At 32.1% G+C, this 23,621-nt stretch overlaps 2 protein-coding genes across 4 annotated transcripts; both read right to left on the bottom strand.

The window, feature by feature from the left end:
* Nucleotides 1–1,495: 1,495 nt before the first annotated feature.
* LOC139493334 (uncharacterized) lies at nucleotides 1,496–11,806 on the bottom strand. Of its 3 annotated transcripts, none has more exons than XM_071281652.1 (6): nucleotides 11,690–11,806; nucleotides 10,978–11,130; nucleotides 9,573–9,673; nucleotides 8,008–8,156; nucleotides 6,225–6,242; nucleotides 4,957–5,106 (listed from the first exon to the last, which is right to left on the bottom strand). In XM_071281652.1, the coding sequence occupies exons 1-6, from the start codon at nucleotides 11,753–11,755 to the stop codon at nucleotides 5,060–5,062; spliced, it is 534 nt and encodes a 177-aa protein (XP_071137753.1). In that variant the 5' UTR covers nucleotides 11,756–11,806; the 3' UTR covers nucleotides 4,957–5,059. The 3 variants fall into 3 exon arrangements, with proteins under 3 accessions (XP_071137755.1, XP_071137753.1, XP_071137754.1); XM_071281653.1 differs by having other exon boundaries at nucleotides 5,076–5,264; XM_071281654.1 differs by lacking the exons at nucleotides 4,957–5,106; nucleotides 6,225–6,242 and adding an exon at nucleotides 1,496–1,790.
* Nucleotides 11,807–15,167: 3,361 nt separating this feature from the next.
* On the bottom strand, nucleotides 15,168–21,809 carry LOC139493333 (uncharacterized). The gene is made up of 7 exons (XM_071281651.1): nucleotides 21,708–21,809; nucleotides 21,205–21,357; nucleotides 19,609–19,709; nucleotides 18,766–18,917; nucleotides 17,082–17,099; nucleotides 16,050–16,082; nucleotides 15,168–15,549 (listed from the first exon to the last, which is right to left on the bottom strand). The coding sequence occupies exons 1-7, from the start codon at nucleotides 21,777–21,779 to the stop codon at nucleotides 15,497–15,499; spliced, it is 582 nt and encodes a 193-aa protein (XP_071137752.1). The 5' UTR covers nucleotides 21,780–21,809; the 3' UTR covers nucleotides 15,168–15,496.
* Nucleotides 21,810–23,621: the final 1,812 nt, after the last annotated feature.

The raw sequence follows: 23,621 nt of genomic DNA, 5'->3' as shown, positions 1-23,621 counted from the left end.
AAATAATTATGGTTCCAAACGATGTGTTGGGGTTCTCTAAACTTAGGACCATGAGAAATCACCTTTCGGAGATTTTCATGTTGAATTATGTTTAGATCTCCAGTTATAACATGACCAGAGGGCTGTAATTATAAGGCGAGTGGGATTAGTCACATGTCGGAGGTTTTTTTAGGTATTGTTCTAATTCAAGGTCCTGCAATGCTTGTTTATAGTTATATATTTTAGGTGCAATGGTTTTGGTGTAACTGTAGGATACAATAGGAACAGACTGGTTTTGAAAATAAATAGGGATTTTAGATGTTACCTCCTTGTGATGTAGAACGTTGCAGATATTGATTGCATCAATTCCTCTATTGGCAAAATCAACAGGAAGGAATCTCCTCTTTTCCTCATGTAAAGGTTCCGATCTTACTGGTTTGAAAAGACGGAAAAGAGCTACATCACAAATAATACTGACTAGTCTGTATATTGCAGAAAATGTATTGGTGCCTCCTTTGTCAAGTGCATAATCTCTCAAACGTTTTAGAAAATTAACTGGCAGTGAAAAGAGAATAGTTCTTATGTAATGTAACCCTAGTGGATGATGAAGATGTGCAAGAAGTTCATCAAAGCTTCCAGAGGGTGATCTAGATTTGGATGACTTTTTAACATTATGCCGATGGTAATGTTTTTGCCCATGACTACGTTGTTGTCGTAAGATAGTATTAAATAAACCATTACATTAACATCACTGCAGGCAGGACTTGACAAATTTCCTACTCCTTTAATATTGTCATTGCAACCATATGGCATTGCAGTCCCTAACTCCCTTATCCAGAAATTTTCTCTATCTTTGCGGAAAGGAGTACTTAGTACAGGGCTATTTGTGTGGTGATAAATTTTCTCAATGATGCGTAATTTCATAGATAAAGAAGGATCATGGTCCGGTTGAAAAACTCTATCATAGATACCAGGACTAAATTTTATATATACGCCAGACGCGTTTCGTCTAAAAAAGACTCATCAGTGACGCTCGAATCAAAACAAGTTTTAAAAAACTGCGCTATGATCTCTTGGGGAAGAATATGTTCTTGCATTTAGCAATTAAAATCTTGGACTATTTAACATGAAAAACAATTTATCATAATGCATGCTTCTAATATCGTTTGTAAGCCTAGTTTTAAACCAAATATTGTTTGTACTTACGTTCTATTATCAACTAATTATTATTCCTGGTTTTAACCAACGTCTCAGGACGATGAATAAGATTATAACAGAGATGAATACTTTTGTTGAAATTTTGTATTTCCGATGTTTCGTTATTGTTTTGAATGTTTTTTTCAAAATGTTTTGGGTATGTGTGTTGTTTTAAAATTCAATTATGCAGTATAGTTATAAATACCACCATAAGAAAAGACAATTATCAGGCGAATATCGAAAAACTTTACAGAGATTTTAATATTATAGCACAATATGCATGAGAATGATAATTATATATACACAAAGAAAGAAGAAGTGACAAGTTTCGATATAGCAAAGCAGAGATTATTTCATACAAATAAACGATAGAAGATGTATACTTGATCAGAAAAAAATGTGTAACGAGGCAAATGTAAATCTCTTTTACCAACTAATTATACCATCGATGACTCTATTTTCGTTATCATCACATATACTACTTTTACTTTATCGTGCACAAGGGCTAAATACATTTGGTGAAATATGGTAAGGTAGAGTAACAAACTTCCACGTTTTCCCTTCATCTCTCTAAATCTTTCGAACAGCACAGTGAACACAAAACGCTTGGCATCCTATAAAATAATTGATAAAGTTTCAATTGACAGATTTAATAACGAAAATGCAATTAAACATCATTCCTAATATTTTATTTTAATTCGCTTTAAAAATAAGCTTTACTATGATATATCGGATTTATACTGTAGCAATAACATTTTAAGCCTACAAGAGATACCAGAGATCGACCAGCATCCTATATAGAACAACAAACCCGATTACCAACCAATAAACGACTCCGTCAAAACTGACATAGAAACAATCAGCAAAGAACAACACATTTTCCAGATTGTCTGACATGGTGTAGTCAGAAGATATAATGTTAACCCAATTTAATGTGCACCTTCTATCTTTTCCAATCCTTCTGCATATCTTTACAATTATGTCGCATAAGAATAAAAAAAAACCCTGCTCAATGCAGTTATTACCAAATGACCAATACAGTCCTTGAATTATATAAGTAACGGTTACCCCAATTGGTACCCGGGGAATACAAATTATATGTTGAAAAATGCAATGGCCCTGCTTTGGAAATATTGTCAAATTCAATGAGTACCGATATTGTTCATGCATAGGATTATCTCAAGACTATAAATACTTACTGCTCTTACCGACTCTTTTTTTACCTATAAAGTTAGTAGAGCAAACAAATATATAACTGTTCCAGACCGTATGAGTATTTAGACCGTACGCCTACGGTCTGGACCGTATGCGTACTTTTTCAAAACACTCATAGGACCGTACCCGTACGGTCTGACTAATATTAGAAAGTTGGTCAAGTTTATTAGATACAAATACATGTAACAGATCAACATAACTTAACTCAAATTAATATAAAAAAGTTCAATGCTAATTGAAATAAAAACTTTATATTTTAACTATTTCAAAAATACGCGCTAATTAAATCTGTCAATCTCTTGTATTTAGCATGTCGATCAGTAATTATACATTAATTGAATTATGATCACCGAAATCGAAGATATCGTAAATAAACATAATGTGGGAGGCCTATATTGTTTTAGCATGCTTAGCAACTTTACAAAAAATGCAAATGCAAAGGAACATGCATGAACTGCAAACATGTAATAGTAAAATATATACGTGGTAGCAAATGTCACCTTGGACGAGAGTACCACAATAGGATTCAGATATACAATTAAAAAATATTTAATAACAATTTTTCGTTTGTTCATTTTATCCATCTACTAGTAGTTGTAATTATAACAATTTGTAAAAACTAAAACATAAATATTGTGATAAATGTTAATTTAAATTTAACCCATATGATCCAATAACCTGTATGGTCAGCTCGTACTGGACCATACGCGTATACTATACACGTATGGTCGGACCGTATGAGTATACGTATACGGTCTGGACCGTACGCGTACGGTCCAAATACTCATATGGTCTGGAACATAACCAAACCAAGACTTATCATTCTTACACACACATACCCAAATGAATGGTAGATACTAACAATGTCGACAAATGGTTTTCCCCCCTGATGTAGCTTAGTTTAAAAAGTATTTATTAATGAAAAATTACAAGAATAAAATATTACAATGTTACATTTAGTTCAAATATGGAATTCGGAAACAAGTTTGGAAAAACTTATATAAATCCGTCTTCCAAACATAAAATATGACTTTTGAAAAGGGACCCATACTTTAATAGTAAATGTATAAGCAAAAAATCCCGAAACACTGTTAGTTATTATTTTAATTATAGGCAACAAACTTTCATATAAATGAAATTAAATAAAACGGGGTAAAGTCTTGAGATTTATTACGTATGTTGGTTGAAGGAACCGCATTTAATTATAGTTTTTAATTTTCTGCGGTTCTGATGTAGGGAGCGTTTGTTATTTTAAAATAATGGTTGAACGTTTATAAGATATCTTATAAAGTATATAAGATATCTCATATAATTTTCTTTATAAGATATCTTATAAAGTATACAAGATATCTTATAAAGTATATAAGATATCTCATAAAGTATATAAGATATCTTATAAATATTTTTAATATAAGATATCTTATATACTTTATAAGATATCTCATATAGTTTATAAGATATCTTATATAGTTTATAAGATATCTTATAAAGAAAATTATATGAGATATCTTATAAAGTATATAAGATATCTTATAAAGTATATAAGATATCTTATAAAGTACTTATAAATTGAGAATGGAAATGGGGAATGTGCCAAAGAGACAACAACCCGACCATAGAGCAGACAACAGCAGGTCACCAACAGGTCTTCAATGCAACGAGAAATTCCCGCACCCGGAGGCGTCCTTCAGCTGGCCCCTAAACAAATATATACTAGTTCAGTGATAATGAACGCCATACTCAACTCCAAATTGTACACATGAAACTAAAAGTTAAAATAATACAAAACTAACAAAGGCCAGAGGCTCCTGACTTGGGACAGGCGCAAAAATGCTGCTGGGTTAAACATGTTTGTGAGATCTCAACCCTCCCCCTATACCTCTAGCCAATGCAGAAAAGTAAACGCATAACAATATAAACTATATAAGATATCTTATAAACTATATACGATATCTTATAAACTATATGAGATATCTTATAAAGTTTATTAGATATCTTGAAGTTAGAAAAAATAGTAAAACGGCTTGCAATACACGTAGTATATTAATTCTACTAATAATAATACATAATCATGTGGTCTTGTTTTACAATTTTATTGAAAATTTAAGTCTTTGCAGTGATGTGCGAGGTCAACATATTTAAAAATCTAAAACAGAATTTAAACATTGTACAGCTGATAAGATTAAAATGAACCAAACTTAATAACAAACTCTAACAGGAAATCAGAAATTTGCAAACAATATGTTATAGCAAAATACATAAACAAAATATCCATACATTTGTATACCAATATCAAACTACTAATTTTTTTGGCTAGTGATACTCTGAAGGACTGTCCACCAGCGGAGGTATACACCCTATTGCAGTATGAACATTCACGGTACATTTGTAATGCACCATATGTAGATTTCGACACATATTGGGTCTCTTCAGTGCTACATAAGGCCGAAATATTAGAAATTCAAAATAAAGATAATAGTATTTAACCGATGTTCAAATATCATGAACATCATGAATCAAGTTAGAAGACATTGCAAGGTAAGACACTAAAACCAAACAACAGTATCCAGATTTAGGATACAAATTTTCTGTTGAATATGTAATGATCATGATTGAGAAATATTGTCAACTTCAATGAGTACCAATATTGTTCATCAAAATGATTCTTTCAAAAATATAAATACTTACTGCTCCCCTTGCCTGCTCGTTTTATACCTATAAAATAGAGCAAACAAATGTATAACCAAAGCAACATCGTTCTTGCATACACAAAGAAAAGATTGATACTAACAATGTCTACAAATTGTTGTTGGTTCCTGATGTAGCTTGAATCAGAATGGATCACATTTGTCGTATATTTAGATTATTGATAACTGTTAATAAAAAATAGTCTGTCTGAAAAATTATGACATCTCTTATGCACTTCATTTTGCAAAATATAATGCTTTGGTGTAAAGTGTTGTACATACATATATGACTAGAATGGCCTATTATAATATCGTTTAGTTTTGTCATATTAATTTACTTTATGAATGTCCAAGACATGATCCAAATAAAGAAGAATCTAACCATTACTTATATGATTATGTATTAGATGACAAATTGAAATTGTTTTTACAAATTTATCCGTTGTCTGGTGTCTTGATGAAATAGTAATTGAAACAGATTTTTGTTTAGGGTAAAGTAAATATGAATTAAAACAGTTTTTATTGACCCTCTCCCCTTCTAAATAAACTCATCATAGATACCAGGACTAAATTTAGTATATACGCCAGACGCGCGTTTCGTCTACAAAAGACTCATCAGTGACGCTCGAATCCCAAAAAGTCAAAAAGGCCAAATAAAGTACGAAGTTGAAGAGCATTTAGGACCAAAATTCCTAAAAGTTTTGCCAAATACAGCTAAGGTAATCTATGCCTGAGGTAGAAAGGCATCCTCTGTAAGAAAAAGTTTGATATTGAAATGCAGTTAGGAACATTTGCTGTATATGTTTTCTAAAACAATATTGGGTTGGGTGGGAGGAGAAAAGTTTGGATGAGTATTTCATCGCTGGATTGCCATTTCGTCCGCATATTTCAAATATACAAATAATATAAAATCTTCCAAGAAACGTTATGAATTCGTTAAGCGTTAAGGCAAAATACAGTTAAAATTATTCCAAATTCCGTTGAGTGTAATTTTGTTGGTTTTTTGCGACATTTGTTTTTCGACAAATGCCAAACGCATGATTATAATCAAAAGTTGATACGTGAGTGGTGCATCGCTACTAAGTGTTAACAAATCAGTGATTGGTATGTTTTGGTAAAATGATGAGCAATACATTTAATACTTACGAGTCTCTGCATGGTGCACTGAAAAAATGATTATGTTATAATAAGTATCAGCTTCGAACTACAAAGATGTGTATATACCGGTCTTAATATTCAGTACGATAAAAAAATGCAATGATAAAAGTTTATAACTAAACTGCATTTGCGCTTCTCAAGTTGTTTGATTTAGCTGAATATCATGTATAAAATTTAGATTTGTTGCAGAGTCATCATAATATTCTGTGAAAAGATTATGGACAAACCGTCTTTGAACTTGTGTATAATTTGAAGTTTAGTATGGCGTTCACTATCACTGAACTGGTATATATATTTGTTTAGGGGCCACCCGAAGGACGCCTCCGGGTGCGGAAATTTCTCACTTCATTGAAAACCTATTGGTGACCTTCTGCTGTTCTATGGTAGGATTGTTGTCTCTTTGAAACATTCCCAAATTTTCATTCACAATTTTATTTGAAATCAACAATGATGTTAAATCTTAAATGGTAGCGAACACGTCAAACATGTCAAATGACTAGACACAATGGAAAATATTAAAGACGTTTTTCAGTTCATGGAAAAGAATTAAACTTTGTCTACATATAATGTAGACACTGATATCATCAGAAATAAATATTGATATTAAAAGAAAAAATCAAAATGTTTGGTTATAATTGACCTATAATTTTGAAGGAAAAAAAACAGCGGTAGAAAATAATACATTGAATGCTAAAATAAGAAGAGGTGGTATCATTGCCAATGAGACAACTCTGATTTTTTCACTTGATTATTATGCAGGCTATTATAACATTTGCTGTTACTTTTTTCTTTTATGTACTTATATGAAAATAAATAATTATTAAAAAGTTTTTATTTTGCTGTTTATGGAGTGAAAGATTACAGTATACATATTTTTCAGGACCCTTTCAGTGGCGATCTGATGTCATTTGTTTTTTTGGAGATCTGGTGAATGTTGTGTTAACGACATATGTATAACTATACCAGGTTCAACCCACCATTTTGTTTTTAAAATGCCCTGTACTAAGTCAGGATAATTGCAATTGTTATCTTATAGTTTGTTTCTGTGTGTGTGTTGCATTGTCGTTTTGTTATGTTTTTTGTTGCACTTTCGTGTTTCTGTTGTTTCGTTGTTTCACTCTTACTTTTATGTGTTTTTTAGTATGAAACACGGATTTGTTTTCTCTCCATCTATTTATGACTTTTGAACAGTGGTATGCTACTTGTATTTATACTATTGTGTGGTTGGTGTTCAATTAAATGACCCTGTTTCTTTCGCCTTAGCGAGATTAAGGTTTCGACATATTGCATTAACATGTCTACAATGTTAACAATGGATAGATGTTCACGGTATGTGTCAATTTTCAAATCATGCAGTGTTAAATATTGTTTTAACGACGAAGTTCGACTTGGCACTGTATCCAAACTTTGATGAGTTTTTTTTTCGTTGATTTGCTGTATCAATTCATGTGTTGAATCAGTCTTTACTTTGCCCTTGTCTCAAGGTGTATATCAAGGATTTGTGACGTCAAATAAGGTCACCCGTCATAATGTTTGAACACATGTTGATAATATGGGCCCGTTCTTAACAATAAATTTTCCTGTTTGCTGGTCGAACAAAGAAACAGTTTCTCTCTGAGAAAACACAAAAATACAACCAAATACAGTTATATTGGTCGACACAATGCATGACTGAAATCATTTGAAGTTAGTTTACTGTGCTGTCTAAATAAAACTTCATAGTGTGACTCGAAGCACTTTTTAACAGTTTAATATAACACTAAAGACTTACCATTCTGCCCAACAATATTTCCAAAAAACAGTTTGTAACCGCTACAGAAATCTGCTATATATTCTCCTCCTTCTTGTAGCATTTCCTGTTCTGTGATTGGAACTGGGTCCACCAACTTAACCTCATCAATTACATGCGTGAGTTTCAATCTACAATATGTATACTATCTATTGACAATAGACAATTTTCTTTCTCAATACATGGAAATGATATGTTGCAAATAATGTATTTTAATTACTGTATAAAAATGTCATGTAAATATGTATTGCCTACACTTAATGTTATGTTGGGTGTGTAAACGCGTCTTTTTTTTCTACAAAAATTACATCGAAAATTACCATCAGCTTGTTTAGAAATGTTTGTATCAACTTCAAAAATAATACATGATGGTCCGAAGTGCAGATTCAAGGTACTGCCGTTGTTTATTGGTTTTTTTAGTGATTAAGATTATAAGACAGTATTGATTTATGTATGTCTGTTGGTTTTGCTCATTTTTGTAATTATGTGGAATTATATGTGATTGTCATTCAACTGGGAGGGTTTTCATCAATTTCCTTTAAATTTTTCGAAAAACTAAGGATTTTCTTATCCCAGGAATAGATTACCTTAACCGTATTTGGCACAACTGTTTGGAATTTTGGATCCTAAATGCTCTTCAACTTTGTACTTGTTTGGCGTGATAAATATTTTGATATGAGCGTCACTGATGAGTCGTATGTAGACGAAACGCGCGTCTGGCGTACTAAATTATAATCTTGGTACCTTTGATAACTATTTGCTTAGTTTAAAACCAGATTCAATCCGCCATTTTTCACATAAGGTAATGCTTGCACCGAGTCAGGAATATGACAATTGTTTTTCGTTCGTTTGAGCTTTAGATTTTGCTATTTGATTAAAGACCTATAGTTTTGAGTTTTCCTTTAAGTTCGATATTTTATTTTATTAAACTTTTTACTTGTATGGCCATTTGAAGTGCTACTCCTACGCCCAATGCATATGAATCAAACAATATTAAAAAGAAATGTAATCTCATTAAAATGACCTCTGGTTCAGTATATTGACGATGAATAGCACTATTTGAATAAATGTTACATATTGTAACACATTTTTGCTTCGAGTGTCACTGATACGTCTGTATAATACAAAACGCGCATCTGGCGTATTTATTTATAAGCCTGGTATCTTTGATCAATATTTTTCAAAATCGAATGTTTCCGGGTCTACTGCGACACTCCTGGAAAGCACTGAATAGTTTTAATTTAAATTCCTGAGATAATCAATAGTAAGTCGTATAAGTCATTAATGTTTAACAATAAAACAAACAGACAAAACCTAATATTGAAACATAAAATGTTTGATTTCCTAACATTACACTGGTAAATAGTTTAGTCGTTCTGATAACTGAAAATGATACTTTCATATGTATTCCTCCCATCATCTCATAACACACTGTCAAATATATGATGTAAGAATAGTTAGTCAAAATCCAATCAAAATATACTGTGAATATTTCTTATTTCATACATGTTTGGGTAAAATATGTTTAATTGACGCAGTACTAGTACCTTTTAATTTTGTAAAGCAATTCCAACGTGGCATTAAGAGATTCTCTTGTGTCAATCATAAGACATTCTCCAGTGTCTATGTTCTTTATACCGAGCTTACCCTGCAAAAAATCTATATATTAGGGTATTATAAACGCTCGACGGAGGCATATGTTATACTTAAGAAATCCATATATTTATCATGATAAGCAAGTTTAACAAATATAAGGGTATACACGTAAGATATTCTTTTAAAAAATATCAAAGAAGACAAACAGACTATTTCATCATCAATAAGGCGCCTTAAACATATACCGGTCAAGTGATTTGTGGTAACGCATCTGCTGTCCATCCTTTAAGACATGTGATTAAATGTGCAGAACACATAATGACTTTTCCCTTTCTTGTGCGTTATATCTGACTTTAATTGAAAATACATTACACTTATCCCACATGATCCCAAACGACAAATGTCATCCAACAATCGTCTCTGTTTGTCGTATGTTCAATTTCAATCAAAACTGACGCTTTGTAAAATATACACAGAAAGGATTATCACCGTCTAGTGGAAAATAAACAAAAGGGACCGAAAATTGCCTCAATGTATTGCTTAGAGTTTAACTTGTAAAACTGAAATATCAAAATCTAGAAGATCAATAATTGTCGTTCATATTAGGTTTGTCAAACACTCTGCTCTCTTGAATATTTTTTTCTCAGTAAAATAGAAAATCTTTACTATGAAAAACGTCATTTTCAATAAAATGTAATTTTTACTTTACTGAGCACTGACATACACAATGTAACATGTTTGTTATTTAAGAGGCAAACTATTGTAAAATAAAAATACCCAAAGCTTGTCGAACCGAACCTTTATTAATGTACAAGAGAATTTCAATGTATTTTTTTTTTATCATTGGACAATACAATAAAAACCAGTTGGCAGTTGTCGGTGATACCGGTATATTACTATTGCCTTTATATATCAATCAGTGGTAAAAGGATTCCCACAGTTTGCCTGAATGTTTTTTTGCTTATTCTTTAGTTTTCTATGTTGTGTCATGTGTACTATTGTTTGTCTGTTTTTCTTTTTCATTTTTAGCCATGGCGTTGTCAGTTTATTTTCGATTTATGAGTTTGACTGCCCCTCTGGTGTCTTTCGTCCCTCTTTTACAAATTATGAAAATATTATTGATACAACATAACTTGGATTCAATTTTCGCTCTGAGACAAATTTAAATAGAATTCTCTATGTTTTGAAGTCGATGACGTCGATGACATCGAAAAATAGTAATATTTCAAAGGCAATGGTTGACTATAATCAAAACATTCATAAAAAATTAAAAAAAAAACCTATAAAGTTCTACCGTGACGGCAAATCAACATGTATGATGCATGTAACACCAATCTTATGTAAGTAATACAAAACCTTTTTAAAGTCATGAAGATTAATAGTAGAAGGGCAATCTGAATTGAGGAGAGCCACGCTTCCTACATTAACAATCAACAATTTCTTTTGCAAGTCTACCACGATATCCTCTTTGATACTTCCTCCGTGTACATCAGCCTTTATATTAAACGTCTGGAATTCATAAAACAAACACAATTTATTAGTTGTATTTCATCATTCAGATTTTAGGTGACATTAAAATAATAAATGTAAATAAAATAATTTATCAAAGCAATTAACGGCGTCGTCACACATAATGACTTTTATTTTACTTCTCTTGGCTCAACGTGGGACGTCTGATTAGTTGTGCTGCTTATATTAAAATACAATCACGTACGGTCAGAATGGAACTTTTAACCTGATGTCTCACTCTCGGCACCATGCAAACCCTCGCAACAACACTTCTCCAAAAGTACTGCATAACTGATATGAAAAAACATTTTGGGTTTGTTTTTATTTTTGGTTAAAAAACGAGATAGTTTTTTTTACAATTGTTTGTGTTGTAAATGACTTTACCTTAGTAGTTTTTGAGTAAAATCAAACTTGAAAAAAATAAATCAATCTCCACGATGCAACTGTATTTTCAACAGTTGTCTGATTTCTTTTATTGATGATAGAAATATAAAAATTTGTAGTTATTTATTGTCGTTGTTGTTAAGATGTTAACTGTTTATATACAAATTGAACCAACCTGAATGTTCTTGTTGCCGCTGGCTACATAAAGTGATGTCGAAACTATGAATATTACTTTAAACATCGCAAGATAATTTCAGCTTTACTTGTTTTACTTTGTAGACACCTTTCCTGTAAAAAATACATTTCTCGAATATTTCGTTTTGCGGATATCTTAAATGTTGTAGTCAGAACTTCGTAAAAAAAACAACGATTGTAAAGTTTTAATATTTAATTTCCCTTAGTTAATTTAGACGGTCATGACTTTACCTCAAGTTCCCGATTTTTCATTTAAGAATTGAATGCTTCTTTTTGTAAATTTATTGGGGTGTAAAAGCGTTGACCGAAGTACATTTTGTATGAAGCGCGGAAGCATTTACAATATGGACTGAACTACAGAAGAAAACAATCCTAATACCCTGACGGAGAATAGTTGGTTTAGGTTGTTGAGCCACCGTCGCTCGGAACAGATGTAACAATAATTTGAAAACAAGATAGATCAAATAGCAAGTAACTAAGATACCCAACTAAAGATGATAAATTGAAACTGTAAGATTAATCATGACAAAAACACGATTGTGCTGGAGGCATAGGTAACAATTCCCAACATGAGAATATTGGGATCAGGGAACATATGGTAGTAAACCAGACCATAAAGAAACTACGGGAAAATGTTGTGAAAGTCGACTTGATAGAGAACAGTAAACTGTATAAAGACACATTGGTATCAACCGTGATAATATTTTTAATAAAAGCAGCTAAAAGCCCCAGCAAAGAGAAGAGGACTAATTAAATATTTCAGGATAAAAATAAATCTAACTAGATCAGTGAAGATTGTTGGACACGACGAGGAGTTCGAAGTAAGACAGACATGACAGAAACAGAAATAGTTATTTTGGTTGGTTTATTTCGCTTTAGAATGTATCGTGTAAGTAACATATGAGAATGAATAATTTGAAACTGAAACGACACACGGAACACTAACAGCAAATCCTTAAGCAGTATGATATTTCCTTATAAATTACATTATGTATTTTATTTACAGGAAATGTCATCTGTAAACATGTTCATGGTTAGTTTTTACCGATATGCAAATATCGGTCAACAACCCAGCAAAGGTAATAAATAAATTCATAAAAGATACCAACAGTAAAATTTTGTAAATTAAGGCAACAGTGGTATACCGATGTTCCATAGTCATATATCGATAGAGAGACAACAAATCAAGGTTACAAACTAAAATCGAAGGAAGCACATCAACTATAAGAGGGAAACATCGGAACAACAGAAACACTAAAGTGCAACAACAAATAGGCGTTTGGTGTACAAAAGACGCATCAGTGAAGCTCGCTCGAAGAAAAGCGTAATGAAAACCAAATAAAGAACGAAGTTGAAGAGCATTGATACCGAAAATTCTTTTAGAGATTTTACCAATTACAGAAAAAGGTTAATGAGCAATCACATGATCTGTAACAGAAACGGGGCTGTAGCGACGTCGGATCCGACCGTTTGAAATTTTACAATGATTACAAAACAGGAAAAAGAATTTACCCCATTCCATTTACATCAAATTACGGATGTTTCAGTGACACTATCATAGTTGTTGTTACTGAAATTGCCTTGCACAGGAATTTATGAGTAGCAAATCAACATGGTGAATTTAAAGATTTTAAACGGCTTGACAGTATTCAATTTAAGTAGTACAGATTCCTTTTTAGGGCATTCCTTTGATCTGACTGAGTTTTGGGATTTTCCATACCAAACTATGGAGTCAATTTTGTTGATCTGAATGTTTGAATCAAAATCGCCTTAAAACTATTTGATGAAATCATTCCAAGCTCGCGTAGATTTCAAGAAGTTATGATGTTGTCCGCCTGCTTTAAATGTTAATATCAGAGTTATTTTCTGTTATTCCCAAACAAAAATATAAACTAGTACTTTGTATTTTTTGTTACAATACTTGGAGATAGATGGTGCGAAATACAGCGTCCTTATGAGACGCACATCCTTCTTGCATCTAAATTTTTTTGGGGAAATATTTTTGTGCATTCTAACCTCATATAAAAAAGAAAATGTGGTATAATTGACAACCCTCTACAAGAGACCAAATGACACAGAAATTGACAACTTAAGGTCATGGTACGGCCCTCAGCTATGAGCAAAGCCAATTCCGCATAGTCAGCTACTAAAGACCCGGAAATGACAAATGTAAAACAATTCTAAATAGAAAACTAACGGCCTATTTTATGCACAAAAACATGAACGGAAAACAGGCTCCTTACATGGGTCAGGCACATACATACAGATTGTGGAGGGATCAAACATGTTTAACCCCCCCCTAACCTGGAACAGCTGTGTAGCAGTACGACAAAAGAAGGAACTAGTTTTAAATTTCTCAACAATTAACTTATAAAAGTTGCCACCATCCGGAATTTTGAAAAATTGAAATACTATTCAGCATGATGAAGACATTAACACACTACTGTAATTAGATCTTTAAATATTATTTTATTGGCATTAATATTGATTTTGTTATCAGTAAATTAAAGGCAAACTACATATAAATATTATTGTTACATGTATATACATATGCACTTTCATGGATCTACAATATGTCGATACCTATATCTTGCCATTGTACAAGGTCATGTTTTTCTCTGACTGTTTATGACGTCTTTACACTAAATCCATTAGATGTTGAACGTGCAGTGATTGATTATTTCAGGTAATTAAAGGTATGTGCCTGACCCAAGTAAGGAGCCTGTTATTCGGTGGTTGTCGTTTGCTGCTGTTTTACATACTCTGGATTCATTATTTATCGTTGAATACCAATTTTCGTGTATTTCATGGGTACAGGTTAAATTAAATGTATTATGAATAACAATCTTTTGATAGGCTTGTTACAGACTTCGGGAAAACCACGAAATCTAATATTCACGAAAACTAATGAATCCACAGTATTTGTGCTCCGTTCATTGTTTTGTACATTAATTAGGCCGTTAGTTTCTCGTTTGAGTTGTTTTACATTTGTCATTTCGGGGCATGTATAGCTGACTGTGTGGTATGGGCTTTGCTCATTGTTCAATGCCGTACGCTTATCTATAGTAAAAAATTCTTATTTTTCCTAAATTCCTACATTTAACAGCAATAAACTATCAATAACCTGGAATGTTGTAAAATCAATATAGAATTGAGATATATGGGCTGATTCAGACATAGTCTAGACCAGTCGAGATTTAATTGTACGTCAAAACTGGTCGAGACTGAAGCGCTGGACCTTACTGGTTAAGTACACCATATTGTCTTTTCAGACTCGGTGCAGTTTGCATTATATAGGTACAAGATAATTGCCAATGGCCACACTATTCTTAATCTGTCCGATTACCTGCGAATAATCTTAATTTAGACAACATCCTCAGAAAAAGTCAATATAAATGACTATTTTGTCTTAAAAAATATAAACTGTACCGTATATTACAAAATGTTTCGTCCTTTGCGTACCTGACAATATAAAATCCAGTAATACTAAACTTGGAAGTACACGTTTTCTTTTATTTTGCATTAATATCAAATGTTCAAAGAAAACAATTCTATTGTGTAATTATACAAAGCTCGATAACTTATCTAAAGCTCCGACAAATTGTCAACGAAAAAAAAATAATTCAAATTGTTCTCTTCTTAGAACACGATATTTTTTTTATGTTTTCTTCAATTACCGAACCATAGTCATTCGTAAAACTAAATTGTAATCTATACAAAAAGAAAATCGTTATACAAAATATATCATCACTCTCCGCCGTGAACACATGGAGCAGCTTGGTCAGCGTTAGGCTTGGGCTTGTCTTCTGATAAAACAAATGAGACAAAATCCGGAACAACCTGTAAAAATAGTTGAAACTACATAAGTTGACTCGAACACATGCACTGCTAATGATAATGATTTTTTTTAAATTCTAAAATACAAAGCTTAATCCGTATTTAAAAATAAATGAAGTCTGCTAAGGAAGATTTCTAAATTGAATCTACCATTGAATTTAGAAAATAATTAATGGAAAATATGGTACACTGATATTCTAGTAGTAAAAATTAAAAAAGGGTGCCACATGTGGAGCAGGATCTGCTCACCTGTCCGGAGCACCTGAGATCACCCCTAGTTTTTTGGTGGGGTTCGTGTTGTTTATTCTTTAGTTTTCTATGTTGTGTCATGTGTGCTGTTGTTTGTTTGTCCTTTTCATTTTTAGCCATGGCGTTGTCAGTTTGTTTACGATTTATGAGTTTGACTGTCCCTTTGGTATCTTTCGTCCCTCTTTTAAAAGTGAATAGGAGCTTATGACATTACATGCAATTAAACAGTTATACTAAACATAACAGACATATACCTCCGCTTTTCTTTTTGTCTCCACGCTTCACCCCTGCAATTAAAAAAACAAACACAAATATTTATTATCTTGATAATGACACAGTTTTCTAAAGTGCATTTGTCTTACCCTCTTGCTTGTTCAACCTATAGAATTTAACACATTGTGTTTTAGAATTAACTTTTCTGTGCTACGTTTTTGGTATAGTTTTTTTCTGTCTATGCTTCTCTTCTGTTAAGGATTTGATTTAAAGATTCTGGTATCAGATTGTCATTGACAATTAATAAAACACCCTTCTAATACAAACCTAATTTTATTGTTATGACTTTCAAACAATTAAGAGAAGTTGTACCCGATTGATGCGGTTTATCTTTATATTCGTTCTTAAAGCATAAACTGGTGTAGAAGTGAACGAATATCTAAATATAATGCAATAAGTATCTGCGACATTTCAAAGCATCGTGATCCTAAACAACTCCAATTTTGTTGTCCTTGAATTTAAGGCAACAAGCAATGAGAGACAAATAATGTATAAATACTTGCATAGACTTGCATAGACGAAAAACTAAAAAGAGGCATAAAAAGCCAAATCCATTCAGATCAAATTCAATTAATATTTTAAAGCGATAGCCGCGGTCCGCTTTGATTCAAAGTACTTAAAGATGAGATAGAAATGTAAAAGAAAATTAACATTTAATAACAAGATATGACAATTCAACATTTTTTTTAAAGAAAGCTAGATATTTGGCTATAATGTTTCTAGGCAAATTTGTACTATGTATAATGTTCAACTGAATTGATACATTTGAATCGCTACCGTTTGAAACTATAAACCATACAAACTATTCATAAAACAAGTACATTTGTCATTTCTAATACACGGTTTCTTGATTTAAACAAAAAGAAAAAAAGTAAGTAAAAACACAAGAATAAGCTTTATGAACTATGTATAACACAAAAAAAACCATGTAATTTAAAATTAATCAATAAAATACGAAGGTTTTAGGATCTATCTGTTTAAACTTTATTAAGTTAATATTATTAACAACTTACGATGCTTAAAACTGTTCACTGAAATAAACAAATTTCATTATGTAAACAGTTATAAAATCATGTCTAAAGCTCTTTTTTCTGACCAAACACAGCATTTTTAGATCCTGAACAATGTAGATTTGGTTGCATATAATTCATATCCACACTTTTTCAAAACAAATCCCAATACGTTACATGTGTTATTACTAAACTCACTTTAAGTTGGACAAACATGGTATTCTATCGATGATTTGATTTAGATAACATTAAAAGCATCTGTTTATATGATAGATAAAGCATCTCTGTTCAGAATAAACATATTCCCTGAAAATGAAATCATCAAGATGCTCGATTTTTGTTCATTGACATCATATTTGTTACGTTTGGAGGACGTGTTTTTATAACTACATTGGAAACCCTGTTGTCTCCTATTTGTTCCTTTTAATATTAACGTTACGATCAAATATATAGATGATATCCTCTCATTAAAAGATTCAAAGTTTCGTGACAATACGATTCATTTGAGAACAATATATAATAAACGTAGTACTATGACCATGATCCCTCTACAACAAAAATTTTAGTAGTCGTAGTAACATCCCAGTGGTCTCGGTAAGATCAGAGTAAAGACGTGATGATGTCTTTATGATTGTGAAGTTCCACGACCAACTTTGAACATGCTCAAAACATTCTTAGTGCCATCGCGGCCAAAATTAGTTGAAGTAGAAGCGAAGGAAGGTCATAGTAAGGACTTAGTAAGACCAGGATGTCCGAAGAAGCATCAATTTGAAACGTGTTACAATTGGTAATACAATTGGAAAGATACATGTAGAGTTGCGACCGTACTACGATTACTTAGATCGTGTAAATCGTGATAAGGTCTTATTAGACGTAGCAAGGGCGTCACAAGATCGTAACTAGAACGTGTTACTAAAGTAGCAGAATATTAGTAGAATCCTATCAGGACAATAGCAATGTCTTAATATGAACGTAAACTGTTTGAAATATTGAAAATTAAATTACCACGATCTCACCGCGATTTTTGTTTTGTATAGACCGCAGTGTGATCTTTATGGTCTTTGTTAAGTGTGCCAAGGGCTTTTCGAAAATCAAACCGGATGATTTTAGCATCCCAATTATATAATTATGAACAAGGAAACTCTTAACTAAGGATTTATAGTGGGAAAAGTTGTAGTCCTCCCTACATACGTTTTACAGACCCGATCATGAGTTAGTTGACCATTATGGAATGGTATATTTGTGTACAAAATGTTCCAATTATTCTCATCTCTATAATGCCCTCTTTACCTCAATAACGACATCACCTAATGAGACATAATACCGAATGTGTACTGACCACAATCGGAATTACCAGTGCCGCTGTTCGACTAAGATGTTCTCACCAGTACGGAGGTGCACCATATATCGCCCTTAGTCTTTGTTGTGGTCCATGTTTCTTTGTTGTTTTTTTTTTTTTTTATGTAACTTTATACATTTGTGTAGTTGTTGTCTGGAGATTTTCTTGACAAATCGATGTCATTTTTGTCTTTTTTGGCTCAGGGGTTTTCAATTTTCGCTCCTGTATATTTTTTTTCTACTTGACGTGTAACATCATTTCTTTTGTATTTGTTTGATATGTTTGAGCTTTTGATTTTGTCATTTAATAATTAGCTTTCCGTTTTTTAATATTTCTAATAAATCTTACCTTCTTGGTTATCAATTATTTCACCGTAGAAAAGTGCATATCCTTTACAGAACTCTGTTATATGCTCTCCAGCTTCTTCAAACATCCTATCGTATGTTGTAGGATAAACTTTGACCAGTTTTTCTGCTTCAATTTTATGAGTCATTTTCAATCTAAAATGATATCAAATTTTTGCAATGATCAAAGTTTACGAAAAAAATGTTTTCGTCATTGTCATATGTTATCTTGCAACATTCTAAATGAAGCCGACTCTTTCATATATTCTAAAGTATTGCAATTTGATAAACAAGGAAAAAAGAAAAACATTTTAAATATCTTTAATAGAATATTTCAAGAATTCAAATTGCGTCTTCTTTATCAATTTACTTTTACGTTAAATTTGTGCATTGCATTTTCCCATCCATGCAAAAATTAATGTTACAGATAGAAAAACCCAAGAATATAGTGTCAGGTAAATGTAAATTTGTTTAAAAACAATTAATAGCTTTATCATTATCAAGACGCTAAATGCACAGAGACAAAGTTCAGCTCGGTACGAAAATAAAATAGAAAAGCTAAGAGTTTGAATGTCATTTTCATCTGCGCAATTTTTTTTATATTTGCAGTGAAATAATAATTCATACTTATTAAGCCAACAGGACAAAATTGGAACGTCCAGATTGTTACTTTGTCCTTTGTTGGCAGTTTATTTTTAATAATTCTGTGACCTTGCATTTTGTCTTTATTTTTATGTTAAAATTGCCCCTTTCCCTTTCTTAATCTTCCGGTTTAGCAAGAATTCGCCTAAATGATAGAAACATTTACAGAAATGTCGAAAATAATGATGTTGATAAACTAAGTTACCTTGTAATTTTGTCAAGCAAATCTAATGTTTCGTTGAGATTTTCCTTGGTATCCATGACAAGACATTCACCCAAATCTATATTCTTCATTGCAAGTTTCCCCTAAAATTAAGGCAAATGATACTAATCTTTAACACCTTAAATGGTGTTTTTGAATGGAATGAGCTTTGTTAGGATAGTACATTTGTAAAAATGCAGTTGATTTTGGTAGATTGAGTGTGTTACCCTGCAAACTATGTTTGCGTAAAGACTCATTTGACGTTCCATTGAAATAACTTAATACGAAATACGCTCGTTTAGTAGTATAAATTTAGAGATACCAGATTTATAATTCAATACGATATACGTTCAACGAAATACTTTATTTCAAATGCTTCCAATCAAAACCAGTACAAAGCCAAATAAATAACGGCCTACATAAGTAAAGCATACATGTCCAGTACGGTATGTCAAATATAGCTAAGGTCGCCTATTGAGGATAACCAAAATACTTTGTTTTTTTTTTATTATGTAACTATTGTACAGAAACTGGTCGTATAAAAGGTCTTTTGAGTAAAAGAAAAACGCGATATATGCGACCATTTGTTGTCCAAGCAGACCTAACAGATATTGACAGACATAAAACTATTTTCTTTATTGTCTTTATTTTTGTATGAGGCCATGTTTGCAGCCTTTCCCAATCTGTGGAATATTGTTATTACTTGATATTTTCTACATGCCGAGCATCCTTATATCAGTGAATAGGTATAAATCAAATGATCATTTTCTTTATATCATGGCGACTAAACAAAGTTACACAGATATTGTCGCATTTCCTGTAATGTGGCCATACGAAAGGTCCAACCAAAACCAAATGGTTAAATTCCCTAGCCTTCAACAGGTAGTTAAATCAATGTTAGTTTGAAAAAGTACATGTAAACTAGTACATGCATTTCTTTTTGTTTTATATTCCTGATTCATCAGATATTTTCTTTTTTACAATTGCACGATGACAAATGAATCATGTCAATTCAAATTAAGACTCTATCAAAATCTTGAAATTTACACAATTAAAGCGAACGCTGGAACACTTTTTTAAATTTCCAAACACGGCGCAAAGACTACAAAGATATGCCAAAACAGGTCCTTTGTAGAGTTGTCACTGACTCAGACGTACTTATAAATATAATTATTTTCTGTGACTGTATCTTGAATTAATTTGTAGGATCCTTTACTATAGATAATTGAGCTGATCTGTAACAATAACATCTCCATGCCTTATATATCATGTCCTGTAGTACGACGCTAGATTAAAACTGACGAGGAAAGGTAACACACGGCCACCGAAAGCTTTATTTTGAAGCTCAGATGGACGTGTGGTCTAGCGGGACGGCTACAGTGCAGGCGATTTGGTGTCACGATATCTCAGTAGCATGGGTTCGAATCCCGTCGAGGGAAGAACAAAAAATTGGCGAAAGCAAATTTACAGATCTAACAGTGTTGGGTTGATGTTTAGACGAGTAATATATAAATATATATTTTTTATTAATCTAGGGTTATGATTGCTCTTCTTTTTAGAAATTTTCACTCTACTAGAAACATTAACGGTAGAAATAACCTTTTCAAAGTCATGAAGATTAATTGTAGACGGACAGTCAGACTGAACGTGGTACACATTCCCAACATTAACCGTCATCAGATGTTGAACTGAGTCCACAACAATGTCTTCATTGATACTCCCTCCTGGAACCTTGGCATTGATTCGATAGGTCTGAAAAATTATATGATAAGTTCCTAATAACTAAACGGGAAAACATAGAGTTTACCCCTTAATGTAGTATGCATCAACTTTTAATCCCGTATACATCTAATTTTTTAATGTTATTATAAAGGATAAAATGAAAGTAAAAGTTCTGAACTTGAACAGTTATTATACATATAATACACGAATACAGGTATCTAAATTGATTGAGACCATAGTTTTATTTAAAAAAAAAACATTGCAACTTATAAAATATGAAAACACCTTATCCATGCAAACCTAAATGTAGAGCAAACGCAAAATATTTGCTGAATGAAACATGTACTAAGTGCTATTGCAAAACTTGAACTTCAACAAACCTGAATGTTACCGCTGCTTTGAACTGCCACTACTATTGCTGATAGAATAATCAACACGTTATAGATCCGCATATTTTGAGTCAGACAGACAGCCTATAATAAGACAAAAATCTTCAATGGAACATTTACGATTCATCTTTTTTTACGTTATCATGACAGTTGTAAATATTCAAAATGTTGAAGATGCCGTGGAATAATTTCGCTACCTAATAGGCAAATATTTAATTTGCTAAAGAAAAATATCATGTAGTATATATCAATTTTGACATGTGTTGTTTGAACGACTTTTGTTTGTCTATTTATCTTTTATATTTTTAGTATAGACATTTTTTGGTTCATTGACTCCTTCCCAGGTATCTTCTCCATATTTTTAAATGAAATAAGACTTGATGCAACTAGTGTAGCATAAACCATTTTTCCTTCTAGATTGCATGAGTTAACCTAGCTGGCCTCGTGATTCTTCTGTCTTCCTGTTGTTTGTTTTAATTCGACGGATTGGATTTGCCTGCCACTTTGATAGTTTCCCCTTGTTTTAAAGAATTTACTAATTGTTCTCTGCAATAATTACTTTCAAATCAGTATATAAAAGTCATTATAGGGAGAAGAGAAAACTACACATGTAGGAATGGACTATTACTTGAGTTTCAATAAAAAACAAATAATTTTGAAATGAATTAAAAAATGATAAATCTGTCATCGCAAACGATACTAAGTACAGACATTATTGTGAACTAATCTACTAATCACTTGATCAAGCTAGCCTGACATGGACAGATATAGTAAATGCCTACCAAAAACGCGGATAACTTTGTCATTTTGATTCAATGCACAGACGAATTCGTTAATATCCACGTGCTTATGAATTCAAAATAAGAATGAGATACCAAAGTCCTTTCGAAAAAACACCAGTCAATGCCAGGCCAACCGCAAAAAAGACACGACGATAAATATACAGCAGTCTTCAAAAATGCATTCATTTGTACTGGCATGAAAAAAAAACAGATATTTTTTTATTAGAATTTGTTATAAAATTTGTAAAATCTGTTTTAAATAACGTTATGAATCTCTCTTATGTAAAAATCGAATATTTTTTTTTTTATAATTTTTTTTTCTTCATCATGGATTAACAGGCATTTACATAAATTATCTATAGTGGCACATAATAAGGCAAACGAGAAAAATAAGCATAATCAAGCAAAAAAGCAGAGGCGGATCCAGGGGGTGGTCATCCGGTGCCGGTGACCACCCCCTGGGTTTGCAAAAGTGGTGCACCATGTACCAAAAAATGGTGCACCTTGAACATTTTGAAAAATCAAATCAATTTGTCTATCGTAATCACCAGTCATAAAGTTGTCATTTCTTACCTTAAGGCTAAATACATGTACCTTGACAGGTATGTTTATACAATGAACATGTAATCAACAATCGCTAATTACTTGGTCGATTTCTTTGATGTTAAGGTGTAAAAATTAAGAGACAGTCCTCAATCTTAGATGTTTTTAGCAGGTAATTTGTACTTTTTTTACATTACGTTTATCTAAATTTTTAAAGTTTGTATAATAACTTTTCTCGACCAATAATATTTTTTACTGTGATGCCAAAATTCAAAAATAATTTAAAGTTTTAAAGTCACATAAATATTGAATGAATACCCCCGTTCTATCATCTGTTTGTCTAAAAGTTTCATTCATTTCAATTTTTTAGTAACTTATACCCTCTTTCCTTCAGGAAACGCCACAAATCAGCCCCCTCTGAAGTACCAACGAGTTGTAATGGACCTACCATTGATACGAATAAAAGTGATCAGATTAAAGAAACAACCCCCGACTTACATATATAAGTACAAACGACATTGGTTTTGTAAAACAATCAACATGTAAATTAACAAACGAAGAGAAATTTAATTTGATAAGA

The sequence above is a fragment of the Mytilus edulis genome, chromosome 10 (genome assembly GCF_963676685.1).
Source record: "Mytilus edulis chromosome 10, xbMytEdul2.2, whole genome shotgun sequence".
Lineage (NCBI taxonomy): Eukaryota > Metazoa > Mollusca > Bivalvia > Mytilida > Mytilidae > Mytilus > Mytilus edulis.
The sequence above is the reverse complement of the archived record's forward strand: the minus strand, read 5'-3'. Positions and strand labels throughout refer to the sequence as shown.